Source organism: Ailuropoda melanoleuca, chromosome 13, assembly GCF_002007445.2.
Source record: "Ailuropoda melanoleuca isolate Jingjing chromosome 13, ASM200744v2, whole genome shotgun sequence".
In the NCBI taxonomy this organism is placed as follows: Eukaryota; Metazoa; Chordata; class Mammalia; order Carnivora; family Ursidae; genus Ailuropoda; species Ailuropoda melanoleuca.
The window spans coordinates 31,389,784-31,415,346 of NC_048230.1; the positions used below are offsets into that span (position 1 = coordinate 31,389,784).

Sequence of the window (25,563 nt, forward strand, 5' to 3'; positions counted from 1 at the left end):
ATAGGCCAGTGATGGGTATTAAGGAGGGCACATACTGCATGGAGCACTGGGTGCTATACGCAAACAATGAATCATGGAACACTACATCAAAAACTAAGGATGTACTGTATGGTGACTAACATAACATAATAAAAAATTATTTTTAAAAATTTAAATAAATAAATAAATAAGGTGGTAAGAGGTCTCCTCTCTGATGTGACATTTGAGCATAGACTTCAAGGGTAGTTGTGGATCTTGGAGGAAGAGCATTTCAGACAAAGAGCACAAATGACAGTTCTGAGCTGGAAGCATGACTGACATTTTCTAGAAACAGCAAAGGGGTCTGTGCTGTTGGAGCAGGCTGAGTGAGGTGGAGGGTGGAGGAGGAGGTCAAAAGGGGAGGGTTTTGTAAAAACACTTTAGGGGCTGTGCCTTTTCCTCTGAATGAAACGAAGAGCTTACTTGAGTGTTCTGAGCAGCAGGGCAAAGTAACATACCTTTTAAAAGGGCCACTCAGTACTAGTTGGAGGGGATGGTGGTGGCTTTGATCAGAGTGGAAGGAGGCAAGTGATAAGAAATGGTCAGATTCGGGATGTATTTTGAAGACAGAGTCAAATGGTTTTTGCTGATGGTTTGGATGTGGGGTATAAAAGAAAGGAAGGATCCCTCATTTGCTATATATCCTATAAATCCCAAGCCCTAGAACAGTTCTATAATGTGACTTTCTTTATGGGCATATCAGACTAAATGAACACTGCATAGTAAATCATTCAGCTATGCAAAGTGATACTACAAACTCATGGTTTCCAAACCCAGTTGAATGCTCAACCATGTTGAAAGTTTTGATTTGGGGCAGCTCCCTTTCATATTCAAGGAGAATATGAATACTCTAAATTCTTGCCACTTAAACATCTACTCCTCCACATTTTAAGCTAACAATCCTGCTTCCTAATTCCCTAAGAAAATAGAGGATATGAGGAAAACTTCCTTCAAAGGCTAACCAGTCCTGGTAACCTATTTATATCTTTACCATCTTTTCTCTCCTCCGTGCTTTTTCAAATAACTCCTTTTCAAAACCAATCCCGCCACTGGTGTTCTACACCCTGTCTTAACCTCTCATGTTTCTTCCAAAATCTTGCTCCGTTAGTCATTTATTTTCTTTCCTATAGCTTCAGTCCCTCTTCTCTCTTGATTTTGAGCCCATAAACATGTCCTTGACCCAGGCCTATCGATAGCTCCTGTGATCTAGTGAATAGCCACTTGGAGTCAGACTAGAAGCAAAGAGGTCAATACCGGAAGTCTTGCTAGTCTGACATACTCCTGCTTAACACTCTGATACAAATGGAAGCCATGGAGGGAAATTTTCAGGGGCTAAGATTCAGAGATTGCTCTCTATCTGTCTGCCAGGATCAAACAGAAATGTCTCTGGGATTACCCAAAAGGAATGCCTGGTTCTATTCTGTGAGAACTTGCTTATTACTCCTGTGGCCAGATTCTAAAAAAATGAAAATGGTAAAATAAGCTGCACTGGAAGAAATTTATTATTCACAGTTTGTGTTAAAAACCAAGCCCACTAACATATGAGAGAAAAACATATATTTTTGGTTTCCCAAGTTTATCTCTAAAATATCAAAAGCACCTTTCTATGAAGATTCTTCTTCCTTGTAAAGGAGTTCTCTGTGAGCTGGAAAGAATCATAGAGGTAAGCCAGCACACCTCGGTCTAGATTTCCATTAACAGATAAAACATATGGAACCACATTTTTTCGTCCATCTCGGCCCTTCACAGAAAAGTAGAACAAAAATACAGAATCAGTTAGCAGAGCTCTCTCTTAAAACTAGAGACTTATATTATCAGAACACAAACTTACAAATTCCTTCTACGAAGCATCCACTCCAGGCCAACCCTATGCTAGGCACTGGGACCACAAAAATGGTTATGACATATTCCCTGCTTTTAGGGAGATAGGGTTTAGATCAGTGAGTCTCAACTGGTTATATATTAGAACTGCCTTGAATTTTAAAACATAAAGATTTTATGCCTGGACCCCCACTCCCAGGGATTCTCAACTACCTGGATGGGAGTGGGACCTCAGCATCACTATTTTTCCAATGGTCCCTAAGTGAGCATTATAATAAAGAGGATACTATTATAATAAAGTTCAGCAGGGCCCTTAGAGAAAAAAATTGGTATGCTTAGGGATAGGGGTTTGGAGTATAATCTCTGGAAATGTAAAGTTTTTATAATAAGCAAACCTCTTTTAAAAACTTGAGTTTTGGGTATTTACTTTAAGGCCATAATTTAAAATAAAAAATATACCATAACACATGCTATAAATCAGGGGTTGATCAACAGACTTATTTCCTTTCTTTTAAACTGATAAAGAATCACCGCAAATTTTTTTCAATGTCAATCCTAAAAATTTTAAAGGTTTTGCATATAAACAGTTGTACCTTTCTTCTTCTTTTTTTATTATTATCACAGTCATCTGAACATTCATGTAATTCTCTAATACTTAAAAAAAAAAACTTTGTCAATCCTCAACTTCTATTATCCATGATCAAGCACAGTCTTCATTAACACATATGCACTGGCATTTTAAACCCATTTTAATGGCATATGGTATTGCAAAGATTAATGTAAATTTGTCCTCAAAAGGCAGTACTCTGAAAACGAAATCAGAGAGGGAGACAAACCATGAGAGACTCTTAACTATAGGAAACAAACTGAGGGTTGCTGGAGAGGAGATGCGTGGGGGGATGGGGTAACTGGGTGATGGGCATTAAGAAGGACACTTGATGTAATGAGCACTGGGTGTTATATGCGACTGATGAATCACTAATCTCTACCTCTGAAACTAATAATACACTATATGTTAATTAATTGATTTTAAATTTTAAAAAAAGGCAGTACACTTACTGAAATTTGGGATTTTCTACTAACTTTTTAGTTGACATCTTTTACACATTTATAGAACTGATATTTACTGTAACTCTAGGGCAAGCTTTAGTGGTGCATTTGAATAAAAAAAAGACTAAATCATATTTAAATATTAAGAAGATTTTAATGTTTTTTCTTTTTTTTTAAAAAAGATTTTATTTTTAAGTAATCTCTATGCCCAATGTGGGGCTTTGAACTCACAACCCAGTGATCAATCAAGTCGCACACATGCTCTACGGACTGAGCCAGCCAGGCACCCCTACTATTTTCTAATTCTTTGAAAATTGGAAATCCAAGGATGCAGAGATATCCAATAGCAACTCTTCTTAGCTAGAATATCATATTTTTCATACCATCCAGAATGAATTTCTTTCTATCTTAACTCTGTCTTCAGACTTTACTGATCTGCTTTACCATTCTCTAAAGATCCCTCCAAGAATATATTTAGATGTTAACCGTAAAATTTACTGAAAAAAAAAATACAAAATAGCCTAAGAAGCCTTTCAAAAAAGCATACTAAATGGCAGGAATTCTATTTATTATTTTATAACATGGTCAACTAATGATGAACAATTCTGAGAACCATGGAAATGGAAGACCAACAATTTAACGGAGAGGAAAACTCTGCAAAATTAAGCTTTTCATTGAGATAGTGAAAATTACCATAACAATGAACAAACTAAGAGACTAACAGCCATGACAAAGAGATTGTCTTTAAATTCCTGGTCATGAGATCCGGGCGCCTGGCTGGCTCAGTCAGAAGACCATGAGACTCTTATCTCAGCATCGTGAGTTCAAACCCCACGTTGGGTGTAGATTACTTTAAAAAAAAATGAACTTAAAAGAAAATTAAATTGCTAGTCACAAAATTGACTGGTTTTTAATTAAGATAATGATTATTTAACTATAATGACTATGATAACCAAGATAAGTTTCATATGAGAGCTGAGTACACCAAAATGAAATGTGACGGTGTTGGGGTTATGGGAAAATATTCATAAATAACCTTTTAAATTTTTCATTAGTTATTTATATTTAAAATTAATCTATTTTCTCTAATTAGATGAGAACCACTATGTTTTAATTATTATATTTTCAAGTTCCAAGTACTTTTTTCACTGAGAAGACTGTATTAGTCACCAAATAGCACAGAAAATTCCACCTGTGGTCAGTCAGAAAATCTAAACATTCAAATCTGGAACCACTCAAGAATGGGTCAGCAGAGAAAAGGGCTAAGCCACAATTCTATCCATCCACATGGCTTCTACAACTTTGCATCCACGGAGCACCCTGAAAAATATTACAGCTATTTACGAAGTGCCCTGTGGGATGCAAAGGCAAAATTCCTTCTCTAAAAAAACTATATCACCTGTTTAAATTTTTGAAAACTATTTTAGGAAGTAAATGAAGCACCTTTTTCCTTTGGCCAGGCCTGAGTTTGGTCAACTGGCTAGTGCACCCAACCGGGGTTGATCCAGGGCCAAACTTTTGGCCAGTGTGTCTAGTAAAGAAGGGGACACTGAGGTTCAAGGCCAGGCTTTCTAACTTTCCTCCCTCTCCATGTTCTGGTCAGATCACCTAGTGAGGGGGGCTATTAAAGGGAGGGAGCAGCAGCATGTCCACAATCAAGTTCTCTAACGTCTTTCTTCCTTTTTCCTTCCCCTGGTTCCAATGCTCATCTAGAGTGCCTGGTGCGTGGGACAAGGGGTGTATCACAGCTGATCTTTGCATAAGAATGGCAGGGAGTTTGGTTATGTATAAGAAATGAAAAATCAATACACTGAAGATACTGGGAGCCAGGTTTCTCACTGTCAGAGAAGAGAATTATAAATTTGGAAAGAGGTAAACCTAGAATCAACCCTGTGGCATTAGACTAGAACTTGAAGAACTGGTATGAACTCCTAGTTTTTGATAATAGCTAAATACAGACACAAATACAGAGGTAAGTATGTAAATATATATGTATGTAATTGCCTCCAAATATTTCCTAGCTGTGTCCACAGAAAGGGCCCAGAAGCAATGATACCCAGTTGCAAGGAGTACACCTAGTAGCCAAATCTCACATTTTAAATACATTTTCCTCTACTAAGAACTAAGGTTCCCTGGAGAAATGGATGACTCCACAGCTAGGCCAAGAAACAAGATGATCCTGACAATTAGTTGCTACAAAAAATAAGAAGTGCTCAGAGAATGATGGGGACATGTCAAAAGGACACTGGCCAAGTCTAGGACAATTTTAGCATCAAAATAAAGAATGCTAGTAACAGATTATAACTCTTTGAGAAAAACAGGAATCTTTAAGCCCATAAAAAGAGAGAGAGGAGGGAAAAACTCAACCCTACAGTATACTGTTGATAAATTAATCGAAAAGAAATAATGAAGTAATAAAATTAATAATAATAAAAAAGATACCATTTGGCAACCCTCATAGTAATCACTGATTTGCACAAGAATCACCAATGTATGCTGCAACTGGTAAGTCAAAATGTGGTCAGAAACAGGTTATTCACGTAGTTTTAAAGTGTCTGCCACAAAAGACTTATCAATTACTAATTAATTAAGTACAAAATATTTGTCAACTTTACGTTGGAGAAACCTGGTCTCTTAACCAAGAGATAAAAGTTAACATCATCAGTAACAAATACGGTATGATATGCCTTGTGATATGATGCACTGAGAAGAGGGCAGCATCATTTCTAAGGCATTCCTAGCAAAAATACATAAATCATGAGGAAACATGACAGAAACTCAAACTGAGGGACATTCTACAAAGTAACTACAAAGGCCTGCATTCTTCAAAAATGCCAAAGTCACGGGCTGCCTGGCTGGCTCAGTCGGTAGAGCAGATGACTCTTTTTTTTTTTTTTTTAAAGATTTTTTTTTTTTAAAGATTTTATTTTATTTTTTAAAGATTTTATTTTTATTTATTCGACAGAGATAGAGACAGCCAGCGAGAGAGGGAACACAAGCAGGGGGGAGTGGGAGAGGAAGAAGCAGGCTCATAGCAGAGAAGCCTGATGTGGGGCTTGATCCCACAATGCCGGGATCACGCCCTGAGCCGAAGGCAAATGCTCAACCACTGTGCCACCCAGGCGCCCCGAGCAGATGACTCTTGATCTCTAGGCTGAGTTCGAGCCTCCCATTGGGTGTAGAATTACTTAAAAATAAAATTAAATGTCAAGGTCATGAAAGACAAGATAAAATGAACTACTCATTTGAAGGAGACTAAAGAGCCATGACAATGACGTGAAATCCTAAATTGGATACTGGACCTATAAAGGGCATTATTAGGATGATCAGTTACATCTGAAGGATTACATGGATTGGATGGTAATAATGGATCACTGATACATTCCTGATTTTGACAGCTGTGTTGTGGTTACATAGGTGACTGTCCTTGCACTCCAGAAATACATACTGTAGTATTAAGAGGTCATGGAGCCCCATATCTGCAACCTGTTCTCAAATGGTTTCAGAAATGATCAGTTAGAGAATCTGGGTATATGATAGACAGGAGTTCAAGGTAAAACATACGTGTAATTGAGACTCATTTCCAGGATACATGTGTAAAAGTTCACGGTCTCCTAGATTCCACAGGGTCTCTATTGGCTCCTTTCCCCATGGGAAATTGTAATAAAGTTGGTTTCCTTTTCGTCCCTCTTCGTCCTGACAATCGCTGCTGCTGAAGTTAGACGGACTCACAGCAAACTGGAAAAGAAAGTTTGTTTTATTAATTTATGAAACTAAATGTTAAAAAGTAAAGTTGCCTGAGACTTTTATGTGGCAACTGAATGAAACTGGTCAGATCCCACATAAAAATTATGAAGTTCAGTTAAAGATGAGCAAATGTATTGCTAAAAATACTGTTTTTAGTGTGAAAGAACTACACAGAAAAACTGTTGGGAGTGATCTAGCCTTTTTTTGGCCAGTTAATAAGATGGGAAGGTGACCATAAACTAAGTGAGATGGAGAAGTGTATACTCACCTTTCTTATCCTCTGTGAAGAGTGTGATTCTTTCTAATTATTCCACTTAGTTGAGTGGGTGTTTGGGGATTTTAAGAATTGGAGAAAGACAAGACAATGGTAAGCCACAAACACCTACTTCAACTCTTTCCTCTTCAGCGCACACTAAAACTTGATGATAAATCACAGAACCATTTTGGCAAAGAGAGAGAGTTCATGGACGGAGGCAGGGAGCAAAGGCTGAAGCTGTAAGGGTGTGCAAGGATCAAACTCTATACCAGCCAGGAATGGCAGATAAGGGATCTGAACTCTATCTCAAATGCAAAGGCTTACCAACAAAAGCTTCTGAGCCAGAGAGACATCAACAAATATCCTTACCAAAGTAAACTTTTATATGGAACAATGAAAATCATTACAAAGAGGCTTTTACTTGTACTTATTCATTTATTAGAACTGTCTCTTACAAACATAACATAGCCCTACATCAAATAACATTTCATTTATTGTAGCGAAGTATTATCTCTGATACACTAAGACACATCACCTATTAATTATTAAATTAAGGGTACCTTTCTCCACCATAGGAGTCGATGACGTAACCAAAAATCAAGCCACTGGCCTGCAGTTCTTGCTGAAGAAAACCAAACCAGTGACGCTTCAGTCTTCTCACCGATTCTTTGGGTATCAGAAATATCAGACAGTTACTTACTTGAAGATTATATAATATATCCCAAAGTGAAAGTAACTGGTTCTTGATTTAATACAAGGCCAAGTTATTTGCCATATTTTTGTACCTTTTAACACCATCAGGTGTCTGCTTAGTATCAGAAACAGGATGAAAACACACTCCAATCTGAGCAAGGCCATAAGGTAGCCTCTTGTTTACCAGATCCAGGCAATTAACATAGTGCTCCAAAGCACCTGTCAAAACAGAAATTTGTCACCATATAAATCTATTCTATAAACCCAAGCCATAAGGGTCAGTTTATAAACAAATTAAAAATATAATAATGCTAACACAGCAGTACAAGCAGCATGGAACTATTCAGGTAGATCTTACTTGATTACTACTTAGTTTCCCCACAACTTTTTAATTTGATTTTCAAATCTACAAGAAAGTTAATAGTACAATACCTGTATACTCTTCAGCTAGATTCACCAGTTGTCAACATTCTGCCACATTTTCTCCTTGTTCACCCCAAAACATTTCAGCATGTGTCTCCTAAAATTATTCTCTATATATTATACCATAAAATTAATCATAATACCTTAATTTCATATAACATAAGGTCAATATTCTATTTTCTTCAATTGTCACCCCAAATGTCATTTATTGTTGTTCTTTTTATCCCTAATTAATAATGGCTCCCGCTCTGCATTTTGATTAGGTCTCTTTAGTCTCTTTTAATCTGGAACATTTCCCTTTATTCCTCCCTCCTTTTCTAACTTTTAATGACAGTGACTTTTGGCTTGAGTCCAGACCAGTCATACCAGAGATTTGACTGATTGTTTCATTAACTTGGGTAAACCATTTTTAGCAGAAATAAATACTACATAGTTGATGTGTATGTCTTCTTGCATTCTAACAGGAGGAAAATAATATCAAATTATCCCATATTAATGAAACAAAATTTGATTACCTGGTTAGGTAGTGAATATCCATTCCCCAATAATATCCTGCTCAACAATCTTCCACCCAACATTTTAGAATCCACTGATGATCCAGCTTGAATCAGTTATTATACCAGGGATTACAAAATCACAAAATGGTGATTTTTCTGTCTTTCCTTCTACATTTATTACATGGGTTCTGTAAAAAAAGTAAACTTTCTCCACCTCCTTCCCCTACCAGCAGCCTCAACTATTTACTTTTTTGATTAACACTATACATTTTTAATTTTAACGTGTTATGATCCATTACCATCAATATTTAATATTCAGTTTGTCTCAAATTTAGCCGGTGGGAGTATCCTTCAAGTCAGCATCTGTATCCTTTTGACATGACCTGACGAGTCTTCAAATAAGTCTTTGCTTTCTAGTACCATAAAATGTCCCAAACTCACCTTGTACTTTCCCTGCCCCAGACCTGGGATAAGCCATTTCTTCAAGCACTGGTTCACTTTAGAAATCAAAATCTGGGTATTAGGTGTGTTCACTGCTATTGAGTGTCATTACTTCTAGGCCCTTTCAATGAAGAAAGTTAAGAAATAATGTTTTTTTAAAATTATGAGGTCATACTGATATTGCTGATTCAAATTTAATATTGCAAAGTTTATCCTTGTCTTCTTTTATAAATATATTTTCATATTTTCACAGTGAAAATTTTGGTTTCCTAAGAACATTAATCTATCTATTTGCTTTATCGTATAACATATGAAATAACTTCAGAATTATAATTCCAACATTTCTATTTGGAATAAATCTAAGTTCAAGATTTCTCGGGGCGCCTGGGTGGCGCAGTCATTGGGCGTCTGCCTTCGGTTCAGGGCGTGATCCTGGCGTTCTGCGATTGAGCCCCACATCGGGCTCCTCTGCTATGAGCCTGCTTCTTCCTCTCCCACTCCCCCTGCCTGTGTTCCCTCTCTCGCTGGCTGTCTCTGTTAAATAAATGAATAAAATCTTAAAAAAAAAAAAAGATTTCGTTGTAGTTCTTTATGGACTTTGATTATATCCCACTAAATGACAGCATTGTGTTTAAGTCACTTGCAATTTCCACTTCTGGTAACAAACAGATCAGCAAGATAAGATCAGCAAGATAAGTTGCCCCACAAGTTTCAACTATCAAGGCAGTAAGGACTTGAGGGTCCAAAATATAGAGAGAAGGGAGGAGCAGAGAGGTGAACCCAACGTTTAGTGTTGCTTTTCTAAATCTCAAGTAGCAGAGCTGAGCTTCCTGACATCTTAAGGGACTGGGAAGTACAAAAATTGTAGTTCCTGGCTCCTCAAGGAGGAGGGGCTCTGGTAAATACTCCAGCCTTTCACTAGGGACACTTAAAGAGCCACACTGTAGGAGTAGAGATGAAAACCCTGGAGACCAGCCTCCAATAAACTTAATCCCATATTGTATTAAGAAGATATGCTCCCACTCTATGAGGCGCCCAGGGGCTCAGTCGGTTAAGTGTCTGACTTTGGCTCAGGTCATGCTTTCAGGTTCCTGGGATCAGGCCCTGAATCCGGTTCCCTGCTCAGTGGGGAGGTCTGCTTCTCCCTCTCCTCCTGCCCCCAACTACTTGTGCTCTCTCTTAAATAAATAAAATCTTAAAAAAAAAAAAAAAGATACGCTCCCACTCTAGCTGCCTGCCAGAAGCAAAAGTAAATCCTCCCAGGAAGAATAAAACGCCACCCAGAAGCTCAATTTATCTCTACAATTTCACAGAATATCAGGAGAAAAGTCCAAATGACCAAAGGCCCAGAGAAAAACAAACACTAGAAACAGAAATATCTGAGTTATTGGATGCAGACTTTATAAAATGTGACTGTGTTCAAGAAAGTTGATGACAAGATGGGGAAAGGTCTAACACGCAATTTGTCACAGAACAGAGAATGGGACAATAACAATACCTGGAAATACAATGGCTGAGAATTTTTAAAAACTATTCATAAGCAGAGGCTACCAAAGTAGTTCAGACATGAAATAAAGAGAGCAAGGACCTTGGGAACAGAAGGAAGTGGCAAACTGGGTAATCTAAGCTAAAAACACTAGTGAACTAAAGGATTCTTCAAATAAGTGGTTTTAAGTTTCCTAAAGGAAAGAAAATGTCTGGTAATATCAATGGATGTTTTGATGAACGGACATCTAAGCCAGCTAAGTTTCATTTTCTTTCTTTTTTTTTTAAGATTATTTATTTCAGAGAGAGCACGAGCCGGGCGGGGGCGGGGGGGGCGGTCAGAGGCAGAAGGAGTAGCAGGCTCCTCACTGAGCACAGAACCCAACACAGGGCTCAATCCCAGAACCCCAGGATCACTATCTGAGCCTAAGGCAGACGCTTAACTGACTGAGCCACCCAGGTGCCCTTAAGTTTCATTTTCTAATAGGGAAGAAAAGATTGATTTGTTTTGGACATAGTAACAAGTAGTGATTTAACTTGCCCCAAATAAAGACATCATGGAATAAAGTAGTACAAATCAAAACTGTCAGAAATATTCACCAGTTTGCTTTAGTTTGCTTTAATTATTAAGGAAATCTTTAAAAAGCTATGATGTGGGTACTAATTTTCAGAGAACCACGGACATTGGTTAAATTACTCTGCAGTGCCACTTAATTAAAATAGTAAGGATAGCATTTTACAAAGACGGGATGCTGTGGCAGCAAGAATGTCCTGTAAAGAACTTGATTTTTTTTTTCTTCAGAATCTCTGTCATCGTGTTCTATTTGACTTTAAAGGCAAATGACGGGGGCGCCTGGCTGGCTCAGTCAGAAGAGCAGGTGACATTTGATCTCAGGCCTGTGAGTTCAAGCCCCACATTGAGCGCAGAGATTACAAAAATAAATGAACTTTAAAGGCAAATGGTGCCCCACAAATTCCTGGGTATTCACTCAAAAATCAGTTATAAATCTTGATTAGTCCTATTATTTTTTAGTCGACTCAAAAATCACTTAAAGGGCTCTGCAAACAACAGAGTGTAGGTTTTCAGTAGGAAAAATTGGGAGAGGGGGATTTTCTTTTTGCTCTAGAAGAACAAGCTCTTGATTAGCCCAGTGTGTGTAAAATAAAAGAGTAACTGTGGAAGAATTTGCCAACATCTTGGTAACGACGAACAAATGATTCACATGATTTAATTTACCCCTAATTCTAGGGCTGCTCAATTGAACTGTAGGGGTGCCCGGTCAAACTGAGAGAGTCCCCTGGCCCTTCAAGCCAGATTCTTTAAGGAACAGTAACTATTCCACAGACCAGTTTTCTCCTTGGTAGAAACACTATCAATATACCCAACTACTTCAAAAAGATGAAAATCAGATAATTTCCCGTCCACGTGAATAAAGGACCAGTTGCAATTGGCGAAATCTAGCAAGTCTGCCTTTGACCCCATCTATTTTGAAGCATGAAATCGTGAAGCATACCGTGAAGAAGGCTCTCCCGTAGCTTCCCAGAAGTTTTTAGCAAGTTTTCAAGAAATGCTACTAGCTGTTCCTTACTCAGCTCTTTGTCTTGCAAGATTTCGCGTACAGTTTCTGCTGAAACTAACCTGAAGGCACTGTCCCCGGGCAGCGTAGGGCCAGGCTCATGATGGAGGGCATCTACCGGGAAGACCTGCTCCCTGAACACCACCACCGAGGACCACCATTCTGCTGCCAGGTTCTTCCGCAATTCTATGCCCAAGGGGCCAAAGCCGGGGTGGCACCCGCTCATAAGAGAATGTCGGCTAAGCTGCCGCTTGCTGCCACTGAAGAAATGCCTTCTCTGACAGATCTCTAACAGCTCCTCGCTCCCCTCACCGGACTCGGGGGCTTCGGTCGGCTCGCTCCCCCGAGGCAGTTCCGCGTGCGACCTCAGGGGCACTCCGAAAGGGCTACTCCCTTCCATTAACGGTTCAGGCTGTCCCCCATCCACTCGACCTCCAAACCCAGACAACAGGCACCTGCAGACTTTCTGGCAGGCCCTGACCGCTGCACCAGAACGCATCGCCCGCGGAAGTTAAAGAGCACAATCCCAATAACTGGTGGACCGCGGGGAAACGCCACAAACGTGAGCCCGGGAGCCAACTGCGCAAACGCGACGGAAGTGACCGTGCGCGCGGCCGACCACACCCACGGAAGCGCGTCACCGGGTTCCGGCTGCAGCCGCCACAGGCCTGGCCCAGTTGCTAGGGCAGATGCAGACCTCCTACCGTTTCTCGCCTCCATCTAGACCGGCCCCTCTAGTTGTTAGGTCTTTTTTTTTTTTTTTTTTTTTTANATTCTATGCCCAAGGGGCCAAAGCCGGGGTGGCACCCGCTCATAAGAGAATGTCGGCTAAGCTGCCGCTTGCTGCCACTGAAGAAATGCCTTCTCTGACAGATCTCTAACAGCTCCTCGCTCCCCTCACCGGACTCGGGGGCTTCGGTCGGCTCGCTCCCCCGAGGCAGTTCCGCGTGCGACCTCAGGGGCACTCCGAAAGGGCTACTCCCTTCCATTAACGGTTCAGGCTGTCCCCCATCCACTCGACCTCCAAACCCAGACAACAGGCACCTGCAGACTTTCTGGCAGGCCCTGACCGCTGCACCAGAACGCATCGCCCGCGGAAGTTAAAGAGCACAGTATCCCAATAACTGGTGGACCGCGGGGAAACGCCACAAACATGAGCCCGGGAGCCAACTGCGCAAACGCGACGGAAGTGACCGTGCGCGCGGCCGAACACACCCACGGAAGCGCGTCACCGGGTTCCGGCAGCAGCCGCCACAGGCCTGGCCCAGTTGCTAGGGCAGATGCAGACCCCCTACCGTTTCTCGCCTCCATTTAGACCGGCCCCTCTAGTTGTTAGGTCTTTTTTTTTTTTTTTTAAGATTTTATTTATTTTACAGAGATAGAGACAGCCAGCGAGAGAGGGAACACAAGCAGGGGGAGTGGGAGAGGAAGCAGGCTCACAGCAGAGGAGCCTGCTATGGGGCTCGATCCCACAACGCTGGGATCACGCCGAGCTGAAGGCAGACGCTTAACCGCTGTGCCACCCAGGCGCCGGTTAAGTCTTTCAGCACCTATAAAGGCCGTTCCCGTCTACTTTTCACTATCATGAAGTACTAGGAGTGAGCTTTGCTTTTTTTTTGCAAATCACATCAAAATACTTAGGCGTTCCCCAGATCATTTAAATACGCCTTTTCAAATTTAAGTGTTGGCGAAAATAAACCAGTTCCCACTTTTAAAGTCTTAGCCCTTTACGGTGGTTTAGAGACCCAGGCCTTAGCCGTAACGCATTATATACGCTGCCGCCATGTTGCCTGCCTACAGAAGTGAGAATGGAATTGTGTGACGGCGGAACGGATGGAGTTCTCAGCCTACAGTGCTTGCACCCCCTGGGAACATTTTGAGAGGGGCCCAGCCATTTTAAACAAGGCGCCCAGGTCAATGTGGAGGCACACTGGTAATCTCTAATACAAAGGCAAGTTTTTCTACCAGAGAACCCTTTTACAGGTCCATCAAAACATTTGATAAAATGTTTTGACAGATCCAGGACTAGCAGGCACTTGGGGCCTCAGTTTCTCATTTTCACACTCAGCCCTCAGAACTGCCCAACTAGTGGAAAGTGGCACATCCCTTACAAGGAAAGGGTTGCTTCCAAAGTCTATGATTCCTATTTCTAGCCTCCCTTAAAGTAATTAGGGTAACCTTGAAAGATTAATGCAGATGAAGAGAACAAGCTACTAGATTCTATTCAACTACCAAGGGGAAGTTCATTAGAGGACAGCTTAGCAGTTAAATTTTAAGTGTCATGTTAACTCATCATTACGTGTAACATGTTGCAGGACAGGCTCAGAAAAACATTCTATACAAGCACGTGTGCAGAAGTTTGTTTAAAAAAAAACACGACTTTTTGCTGGAAAACGCTTTTACTTTAAAAATTCTATTTAAAACTCAAGTTCTATTAAAAGCTGGGCTCTATTAATGTGTTTTCCAACGAGGAAACACAAACTAGGGAAGAGGCCTATACACAAATAAATAAAAGCGAGAATGGGGAGAAAAATCACATTTATTAGTTCAGACAACCACAGGCTGGACACAACACACATGCTAAAAAGTGGACTGTCGTAAAACTCACTTCAAAGGTAAATAGGTAAATGTTTTCCACAGCCCCACAATCATTTCAATGTTTACAAATTAAAAGGCCGTTAGACATTAAACAGTAAAATATGTAATAAATACTCCAACCTACCCCAAAAGCTTCTTTTAAGTTAAAAGTCATAATGAATTTGACTAACCATGCTATTGAAAACTGTTCAAGTCACCAGAGGCTGAGTCAGTTTTCAATGTATTAGTCCTAAAAATACCACTTCCCCATCCCCTACCCCAAGCAAATTCTAGTTTTACATTTGAGAGATAAGGCATTGACACCAATTAAAGCCTCGGTTTAATAATCAGAATTTAAATGAAGTCTCATGAAGACCTCTCCTCTCCTGACAAAAAGAAACATATATACCAGACTCTCTGGGAAGACATCCAGTTCTATTTCTAAGTCGTTATTGAGACAAGTGAGTCAAAGTTAAATCTGAAAACCCCCCTCCTCCCGACCTTTCTAGCAATAAAAAAAACCATGTTGACCTAACAAGATGACTTATACAATAGTTACTGTGCTTTTGGTTATGTTGCCTCCTCTTAGTTAATCATTAATTTCAACAGGATTTTGTTTGAATATGAATAGACCCTTCAGTTGGAGTTCCCTGAACTATCATAAAGACATTCATGATTCCCAGTGTTAACTACAGGTTAGTGCCAAGAGCCTGAAGACCACGATCTATATAAATTCAAACTTAGCTCTTGTCCAAAGACCTTAAAAGGTGTAGTCTTTTAGCTTTGTTCACCATTTTGGTAATTTACAATAGAGCCAAGAGCAAGAATATAAACTACTCTGAAAAAACAAGTTATTTGGAGCTTTTCAAATGAAAAAATTTTTGCAAAGGAATAGTCATCCATGTTGCTCTCACACTAAGCAATTTGAGGGTGGGGCTATACAGCTGATTATCTATTTTAATCTTACTTCACCATTCTGCTAACAATTAGGCTATTAAATGACTCACCTGATGAGGTACTGACAGAAAGCCTTAATGCAATTTACCCTACAATTGTAAATTTACTTAATCTCATTTTAATTCTTGTAATATAAATAGATAATTCTAAGGGCCTTCTGATCTCCCCACTTCCCAAACCTCCATTATAGAAAGGAGCAGTCAATTTAGTTTTTATGGTTTAAAAAAACAGACCATCTAAGCAAAAGTTTTACATGACATTATATATGTAAAATAAAGTACAATTTCCACTTAATTCAGTCTTCAAATATTTTTTATTGGAAGGCCATGCATTGCCTTCATTTATTGTATTTCAAATCACTGTACATTTACTTTTGTGAAAACACTGCCTGCATTTTCTAGTACAAAAAAAACCTAAAAATTGTTTCAGGAATGTAGAGAAATATCCAACTTAAATAGCGAAAAAGTGCACCATAATTACTGCTGCACTGCAGTCATTTCTGCATTTNTGGGATCACGCCGAGCTGAAGGCAGACGCTTAACCGCTGTGCCACCCAGGCGCCGGTTAAGTCTTTCAGCACCTATAAAGGCCGTTCCCGTCTACTTTTCACTATCATGAAGTACTAGGAGTGAGCTTTGCTTTTTTTTTTGCAAATCACATCAAAATACTTAGGCGTTCCCCAGATCATTTAAATACGCCTTTTCAAATTTAAGTGTTGGCGAAAATAAACCAGTTCCCACTTTTAAAGTCTTAGCCCTTTACGGTGGTTTAGAGACCCAGGCCTTAGCCGTAACGCATTATATACGCTGCCGCCATGTTGCCTGCCTACAGAAGTGAGAATGGGATTGTGTGACGGCGGAACGGATGGACTTCTCAGCCTACAGTGCTTGCACCCCCTGGGAACATTTTGAGAGGGGCCCAGCCATTTTAAACAAGGCGCCCAGGTCAATGTGGAGGCACACTGGTAATCTCTAATACAAAGGCAAGTTTTTCTACCAGAGAACCCTTTTACAGGTCCATCAAAACATTTGATAAAATGTTTTGACAGATCCAGGACTAGCAGGCACTTGGGGCCTCAGTTTCTCATTTTCACACTCAGCCCTCAGAACTGCCCAACTAGTGGAAAGTGGCACATCCCTTACAAGGAAAGGGTTGCTTCCAAAGTCTATGATTCCTATTTCTAGCCTCCCTTAAAGTAATTAGGGTAACCTTGAAAGATTAATGCAGATGAAGAGAACAAGCTACTAGATTCTATTCAACTACCAAGGGGAAGTTCATTAGAGGACAGCTTAGCAGTTAAATTTTAAGTGTCATGTTAACTCATCATTACGTGTAACATGTTGCAGGACAGGCTCAGAAAAACATTCTATACAAGCACGTGTGCAGAAGTTTGTTTAAAAAAAAACACGACTTTTTGCTGGAAAACGCTTTTACTTTAAAAATTCTATTTAAAACTCAAGTTCTATTAAAAGCTGGGCTCTATTAATGTGTTTTCCAACGAGGAAACACAAACTAGGGAAGAGGCCTATACACAAATAAATAAAAGCGAGAATGGGGAGAAAAATCACATTTATTAGTTCAGACAACCACAGGCTGGACACAACACACATGCTAAAAAGTGGACTGTCGTAAAACTTACTTCAAAGGTAAATAGGTAAATGTTTTCCACAGCCCCACAATCATTTCAATGTTTACAAATTAAAAGGCCGTTAGACATTAAACAGTAAAATATGTAATAAATACTCCAACCTACCCCAAAAGCTTCTTTTAAGTTAAAAGTCATAATGAATTTGACTAACCATGCTATTGAAAACTGTTCAAGTCACCAGAGGCTGAGTCAGTTTTCAATGTATTAGTCCTAAAAATACCACTTCCCCATCCCCTACCCCAAGCAAATTCTAGTTTTACATTTGAGAGATAAGGCATTGACACCAATTAAAGCCTCGGTTTAATAATCAGAATTTAAATGAAGTCTCATGAAGACCTCTCCTCTCCTGACAAAAAGAAACATATATACCAGACTCTCTGGGAAGACATCCAGTTCTATTTCTAAGTCGTTATTGAGACAAGTGAGTCAAAGTTAAATCTGAAAACCCCCCTCCTCCCGACCTTTCTAGCAATAAAAAAAACCATGTTGACCTAACAAGATGACTTATACAATAGTTACTGTGCTTTTGGTTATGTTGCCTCCTCTTAGTTAATCATTAATTTCAACAGGATTTTGTTTGAATATGAATAGACCCTTCAGTTGGAGTTCCCTGAACTATCATAAAGACATTCATGATTCCCAGTGTTAACTACAGGTTAGTGCCAAGAGCCTGAAGACCACGATCTATATAAATTCAAACTTAGCTCTTGTCCAAAGACCTTAAAAGGTGTAGTCTTTTAGCTTTGTTCACCATTTTGGTAATTTACAATAGAGCCAAGAGCAAGAATATAAACTACTCTGAAAAAACAAGTTATTTGGAGCTTTTCAAATGAAAAAATTTTTGCAAAGGAATAGTCATCCATGTTGCTCTCACACTAAGCAATTTGAGGGTGGGGCTATACAGCTGATTATCTATTTTAATCTTACTTCACCATTCTGCTAACAATTAGGCTATTAAATGACTCACCTGATGAGGTACTGACAGAAAGCCTTAATGCAATTTACCCTACAATTGTAAATTTACTTAATCTCATTTTAATTCTTGTAATATAAATAGATAATTCTAAGGGCCTTCTGATCTCCCCACTTCCCAAACCTCCATTATAGAAAGGAGCAGTCAATTTAGTTTTTATGGTTTAAAAAAACAGACCATCTAAGCAAAAGTTTTACATGACATTATATATGTAAAATAAAGTACAATTTCCACTTAATTCAGTCTTCAAATATTTTTTATTGGAAGGCCATGCATTGCCTTCATTTATTGTATTTCAAATCACTGTACATTTACTTTTGTGAAAACACTGCCTGCATTTTCTAGTACAAAAAAAACCTAAAAATTGTTTCAGGAATGTAGAGAAATATCCAACTTAAATAGCGAAAAAGTGCACCATAATTACTGCTGCACTGCAGTCATTTCTGCATTTCCCATGTTTCTTAAATAACTATCTTGTCTGATAACACACAATATAAAGAGCAATTATGAAAAACAGACATTTACATATACTTCTAAAGTCTTATTGAGAATATCCTGTTGGCATTGGATAACCAATCATAGGCGCAGCTGCAGTAGCAGGATATGCATATGCCTGTTGGTTCATACCATTGTGCATATTTGGAACGTTACTTCCGTATTGCTGAGTGCTATCATAACCATTCTGGTAAGTCCCTGTTGGATTACCAGTCCTAAAACTGGTCTGTATACCAGCAGACACAAAATTACTTCCAAAGCTCCCATTGGTGTAATTTGCAGCACTGTAAACACCATTCTGAGTTTTTGCCCCAAAATCTCTCTTAAGCAGACTAGAGTAACCTCTGTCATAATTTTCCCTGTCTCTAAAGGTATTAAATCCACCCCTTTTGCCCGCAGAATATCTGTCCCGACGGTCATCCTTCATGCCTCCTCTACCCCTGGAACGACCTGTCAAGGAGGAAAAGAAAAAAAAAAAAATTGCAAGCTGATTATTTCCATGGCACAAATCATTACTAACACAGAAGGAATTAGGAAGCTCTATTCACTCTACGTGTGAAGTGTTTTCATATTGAAGATTTTACTCACCCGCCAATCCCATTTAAAGGATTTGTAGACAATCATGTGACCCCAAATCACCAACATTTCTTAATGAAGGTTGGTCTTACCTGAACCTCTGTCTTCGACCAACTGAAGCAACTTGGGATTAATTGCTTGATTAGCTTCACGAAGCACAGAGATAAGGTCGCTCACTTGCTTTATGTTATTAGGTGTAAAGAAAGTGTATGCTGTGCCTGTTTTGGTACTGCGAGCAGTTCTTCCAATTCGATGAATATAATCCTCTGAGGAGTTAGGGTAGTCATAATTGATGACAAATTTCACATCTTCCACCTGTAAGGTGTTGCAGTGTGGCAAAATAGCAATGTACAGAGTTTTGCACACCACAACAGCCAGACCAAAAATAAAAAGTTAGACAATTGTATTCCCAAGAAGGTACGGGCTGCAAAAAATACAGTTTAAAATGGTTATCCATTCTCTGTAGGAATACCATTGAAGTTGGAAGGGGGGGGGGAAAAAAAGCACACACCATCTACCTGTCTCATTACCCACCCAATGGATAGAGAGCCTGTCAAAAGGATGTGTATTCTCTAACATATTCCCAAACCAGCAAGTCCCCTTACAGATCATCAAGTGACATCTGAATGCTTCTGCGCAGTAGGGCCACTTAAAGGTTCACAGCAACCTCTTCATGTGCTCATTTTGAGGACCTTTAAACAAAAATGTACATGGTCCTTTGCATTACACACTCATCAGAAGTTCAAAATTCTGGGCCACACTGCTTGTCTTGCCAAGACCTTACAACCGCAGCTGCAAGAAAAACATACCTGTCCCCCAAAAGTTGTTTTTATGCACTGTGTCTCGTCTAGGCAAGCGCTTCCAAGAAGCCAGGATTCACTTGAGAATGTGTCTCTCTCTGGCAGGTCTCGACATGACGACTACTGTGTAGGTGAGGGAGGAACTTTCAAAGCACTGCTCTCTTTTCCCACTGACTAAGTGTGAGAAGTTGCTCCTGGCTCTAGATCTCATGTGCCAGTACTCACCAATTTGTAAAAGGCTTAGTACCTTTTAAAGCTGCTCTCTCCATTTCAAACTTGAACAAAAATTTCATTGAACATTGAAGTTTGGAAATATTTCTTCAACATTTCAGCAAACTCACTGAAACTCAAAGACCCACAGATCACAGTAAACAGTTTGAAACAATGCTGTACCATGGCAGTCATGCAAAGCATGGGACAGAAGAAATACCACGGCAGTGAACTGTGAGGATAACTTCCATTTTTTTCCCCCGGAGAGAACAGTTTACGGGGCAGAGGTGGTATGTTCTGCCTTTTGAAGATTACTGGCACACTTTCAGCTTTTCACCTCTCTAATCGACTGGAAGCAGCCAGCCGATCACTAGTCCTCCATCCCCCTCGAGTCCTCCGATTGTCATGCCTAGGCCTTGCCACAAAGACTGCACCTTTATATGAAAAAAACTTAGAAAAAATGCAGAGGTTAAAGAAAGCAATAAACTTTCTTTAAAAAAATTATATGGAGATCTTCTGGGAAACCAAGCCATGAATTCGAGTTTTTACTAACCTAGCCCTCTGGAGGCCACATCTGTAGCAATCAGAATAGGAGCTTTTCCATGTTTGAATTCTGTGAAAAAGAAAGGATCATCAATAATCTGAGAATTCCAGGTTTTGAGAAAAAAAATTTTTCATCTGACTAACCATTTAGAACCCAGTCACGCTCCTGTTGACTCTTGTCACCATGGATACCCATGGCAGGCCACCTACATTAAAGAAAAACCGTTATCAGTAGGCTCACATTTGAAACCCGACCAGTTTTAGTCTACTGCCTATCTAGTCACAAATCCCTTTAATGTCACCTGAAGTATCCAGTTTTATTTACACCAGAAAATGGTCATTCATGACATTCAAATCCATTACTCTTGATCAGTTTGCCCCTCCCCCTAAACTTAGGTCTCTCATACACCAGCTTTGATCGAAGCCCACATACCCGTCTCTCCTCATTTTTCTAGTAAGCTCATCACATCTTCTCTTGGTTTCCACAAAAACAATGGTTTTATTCTCCTTCTCACTCATGATCTCTTCCATTAGACGAATAAGTCTTGGGGGGGGAAAATTGTCAATTTTAAAAGAAGTCCATGGTTATGGCCACACATTTATAGTCACTGAAGCACTATGTCCAATTTACATAGCTACCAGAAAAAACACCTGCATGAACGCTTGGTCCTTAAGCACGTTCCTTCACCTAAAGAAATACTATAAATACAGTGATAACCAATTATGCGAATGAAAGAAAACATTTTTCAGGAAGACTGACAGACTAATTTTAAATGAACACATTCACACTGCACCCAACTGAAAGTCACTTGCAGGATAACCTATGAAAGGGTAACTCCTATGTTTGTGTGGCGGAATTTTTAGAATTATGACTTCCATAGAAAACTTACTTTTCATCCTTTTCTACATCATGACATACATCCACAATCTGGAGAATGTTGTGGTTTGCACTCAGTTCTAGTGCACCAATGTTTATATGAATGTAGTCTTTCAGGAAATCTTCTGCAAGCTGTCTTACTTCTTTTGGCCAAGTTGCACTCCACATTAGGGTTTGCCTATCAGGCTAAAGAATTTTGGATAAAAAAAAAACAAAACAATGTATTCTAAGAATAAATTCAAAACGATGTTTGGAAAATAAAACATTTTTAAAGGCACTTACTCTTATCTGATCCACAATCTTCCTTATTTGGGGTTCGAAACCCATATCAAGCATTCTATCTGCTTCATCAAGGACAAGGTAGGTAGTTCTTCTCAGATTGGTTTTCCCACACTCTAAAAAGTCAATCAGTCTTCCAGGTGTTGCAATACAGATTTCCACACCTTCAATTAAACACACAGATGTAACTATGACATCTAGAACTTCCAGCACCCAACAGGGACAAAAAAGTTTTGGTACATGCCTCTCTCCAAATCACGAATCTGTGGTCCCTTGGGAGCACCACCATAGATGCAAGTGGACTTCAATCGACATGCTCTACAGTATTCAGCAGCTACTTGCTGTACCTGTTGGGCCAGTTCCCGAGTTGGTGCCAGCACCAAGCACTAAAGAGAAACGAAAAGTGGAACAGGTTTTAGCAGACTCCTGGATCCTAGTTTTAAACTGATTGGCATTACACGGGCAGGTCACTGATTTTGCTGTTCAATACTGAAGTATGATCAAGGCAGCTTTGTCTCCAACTAAATTAACTTGAGACAACTAACCTCTATATATAACACTACGAGAATTATTTTTTTGCTACGTAGTCTACACAGCAAATCTCTGCATTGTATTCCTATGCAAAAATTAAGAAAAAATACAGACATATACTTACAATAGGCCCATCACCTCTCTCTAGGAATGGCTGATGATTGATGTGGACGATAGCAGGCAGCAAATACTATTTCGGGTGGGGAAGCAAACGACAGGAGTTAAATTAAAAGACTTCTGGTTTCTTTATATGCTTAATCCATTTTCTCTAGCATATAATCACAGATTAAAACTCAAAAATTCTCCCACACTTACAGACAATGTTTTCCCGGATCCAGTCTGTGCTACTCCAACCATATCCAATCCACTTAAAGCAACGGGCCATCCCTGAGCTTGAATAGCAGTGGGTTCAGTAAAATTCTGTCTTGCAATCACATCCATGACATTTGCTGCAATTAGCAACAATTCAGTAAAATTCAGTGAAGCCAAGAAAAAAGGGGGAATAAGAAAAAAAGGGGCGGGTGGCTCAAAACTGGCACTTACCAGGGAAGTTTGCTTCATAAAAATTCAGAACTGGCTTTGGACAGTTGTGACCTCTAACCGTAATTTCCTTACTCCTTCTGTATGTCTCCACCTCTTGCTATAAAACAAATTGTAATATTCTAAGTACCATGACATCCTTCACTAATATGCAGTCAGCAGGCCCCTAAATTCATAAACTATCAGTGAACTTTAATGGGGTCATTTAAAACCTATATCCACATATGGAAAACCTACACAGAACGAGATTTAACCACTCTAAGCAAAAAAATTAGAAGCCACCTGTTTCCAAAGTACCACCTCTTAACTGAGAAAGTGTGAATTTCCCTAAATTTGGTCATTTCCCAGACTTCTGTTCCTATTTTAACTTATGAGAAGCCATTATTTAGTCACAGCCCAATGAAGCTATGTGAAATTACTCACTGCTGTGCGCCTAGCCAAATCAGGGTGTTCTTGATAAAAATTCTTCTCAAATTTGGGCAGCTCATCAAGATTCCACTTCTTTTTGACTAGTTTCTCCCCAGGGTTTCCGAACTTCTTTCCAGATAGAGGCCCTGCCCTACTTCCCCCAAATCGAGGCGCACCAAACCTGAAATTAAAGCACAAAAGAAGTTACTCATATTTTCAAACGTCTACAAAAAAGTTTATATACAGACTTCTTGTCCCTTGGCACACACTGCAGGTTAATGAGTGACTTTTCGAGGTTTAAGGCTTAGCACCGTCCTTAGTGACGGTCATGCTCTCAAAAACCACAATTAGCACCATCTCTCACTTCCCGTTGTCCCAAATACACTATTGAAGCCAAGTCAACAGCCCGGGATTTATCAGATCGGAAACTGGCTACCTGAACGCCTGAAGTTCAGATTACAAGGATAGACAACAGCTTGTGGCTCCTAGTCTTTCCCGTAAGCTTACGAATTAAATGTCTGGGAGAGAGACAATACAAGGGAGGTGCTCAACAGCAATGTTATTTATCAGCTGTTTTCAAGCAAAGCTGTGGTTTTAAGAAATAATGAGACAGCACCAGCAATGAGAACAGAACAAGGACGGTGGTCTCAGAGACACTTATGCAAGCTATCGAATTGGGGGGATCCGGCGGAAGGGCTCCCGATCAAGCTAGCAAAATTATATAACGCAAAAATAAAGAGGAGGAGGAGCTGGCAACTACCGGGGGAGGAGTCCCGGACCGGGCGGCGTTCCCGCTGGGGCGGCGCTTCCCCCTTTGTCTCGCATTTCTCTCTGCGCCACATTTTCTCGACGCTGCCATTTTGAGCTCCTCCGCCGGGCGGGGTAACAAAGGCGCCGCCGCCATGTCCGACGCCGGCATTTTGTACCCGCGACTCAGCCACATGGCCTATTCCCGCGGTGCCGGCCGCCCTCCTGCCCCCGCCGCATCAGTGGCTTCAGAGGCGACCCCCTCGGGTACTGGAGACCTCCCGGGGGCCCTAAAACACCTCCCGAAAAGATACACCTCACAGCGGTGACTTCGTTCTCCTGGAAGCGTCGCGCTTTCCTCCCATCGAAATACGCTCCCCCGATTTCTCCCAACAGCTGCTCTATCGTCGGGGGAGGGGGGCTTCGACGTCCCCTCCCCCGCCAACAAAAGGCGAGGTTAAGGACCGTTAACAGGAAAACACCCCTCTGTCAGTTTTGGACAAGTATCAAAATGGCGCAAACCTTCGGCTGATAAAGCCTAAGAATAGGCTGAGAAACCAAGTTCCCACCGCCCCCGCCCGCCGCCACCTTCATCGGCCTCCCATCCCCCACTGCCGGGCCTGACAAGTCCGTTCGCACACTCACCCTCGATCCCGGCCGCGATCTCGGTCACTCGAATAACCCGACATGGCGTCAATGGTTGCGGTTGGCGGGGAACAAAGTGGAGAGAAAAGGGTGCGACGAGTCGCTGCAGGTGGCTTTGGCGATGGCAAAGCCTTGCGGGGGCGGCAGCAGCGGAGGGGCGGCGGTGACAGGAGCCGGAGCTGCTCGACAAGAGACCGGTGGAAATGAATGAGGTGCCGGCCGCGTCCCGGCAGCCGGTTTTATAGCCTGGACCGCCTCCTCCGCCGCAGAGAATTCTGGGAGCCGCTCTATGACCTAATCACCCCGCCCCTGCGCAGAGGCCGCAACGCCCGCCGGCATTCCGGGATCCGCCATGTTCTCGCCCCACCCCCACCCTTACCCTCCCTCAGAGTCTCCGGTTTGGGGCCCCTTTCATGGTTGGGCCCACCTACACTGAGATGCCTCAGCCTACACTCGCTTCTTCACCTTTTTCTCGTCTTTCCACACCTCAAGGAAGCCAACCCGCCCTTTTCCAGGTCCAGCCCAGCCGACAAAATGGCCAGCACAGGCCAACCCACTCAGCCCACTTGGAGATGTTTACGTCTCCAAAGAGCCTTCACGCCCCTAACCAAGTGAAACGGGAAGGCGGAGCCTGACATTGTCACGTGCCTGCTCCCGCCCATCGGGTAAGCGGTCCGCACTACTTCACCACTTGGCGTCGGCGGAGGAATACGAAACGAAATAGCTCACCGGAAGTACCGTACTAATGC

General features: G+C 40.9%; 2 protein-coding genes across 2 annotated transcripts in view; both read right to left on the minus strand.

Annotated features, from left to right (window-relative positions):
* Window positions 1–12,767, minus strand: part of POLG2 (DNA polymerase gamma 2, accessory subunit) — an 18,656-nt gene extending 5,889 nt beyond the window's left edge. Inside the window, exons 1-5 of the mRNA XM_034640885.1 lie at window positions 11,946–12,767; window positions 7,678–7,804; window positions 7,453–7,558; window positions 6,454–6,627; window positions 1,619–1,759 (exon numbers count right to left, since the gene is read on the minus strand). Coding sequence (XP_034496776.1) covers window positions 1,619–1,759; window positions 6,454–6,627; window positions 7,453–7,558; window positions 7,678–7,804; window positions 11,946–12,507 — 1,110 coding nt within the window. The 5' untranslated portion in view covers window positions 12,508–12,767. The remainder of the gene's footprint in view (window positions 1–1,618; window positions 1,760–6,453; window positions 6,628–7,452; window positions 7,559–7,677; window positions 7,805–11,945) is intronic.
* A 5,634-nt stretch (window positions 12,768–18,401) lies between these two features.
* DDX5 (DEAD-box helicase 5) lies at window positions 18,402–25,041 on the minus strand. Its single transcript, XM_034640884.1, has 14 exons — window positions 24,815–25,041; window positions 23,438–23,603; window positions 23,018–23,114; window positions 22,790–22,923; window positions 22,599–22,664; window positions 22,188–22,329; window positions 21,947–22,107; window positions 21,678–21,850; window positions 21,221–21,331; window positions 20,932–20,993; window positions 20,798–20,857; window positions 19,855–19,856; window positions 19,327–19,549; window positions 18,402–19,108 (listed from the first exon to the last, which is right to left on the minus strand). The coding sequence occupies exons 1-14, from the start codon at window positions 24,856–24,858 to the stop codon at window positions 18,705–18,707; spliced, it is 1,845 nt and encodes a 614-aa protein (XP_034496775.1). The 5' UTR covers window positions 24,859–25,041; the 3' UTR covers window positions 18,402–18,704.
* Window positions 25,042–25,563: the final 522 nt, after the last annotated feature.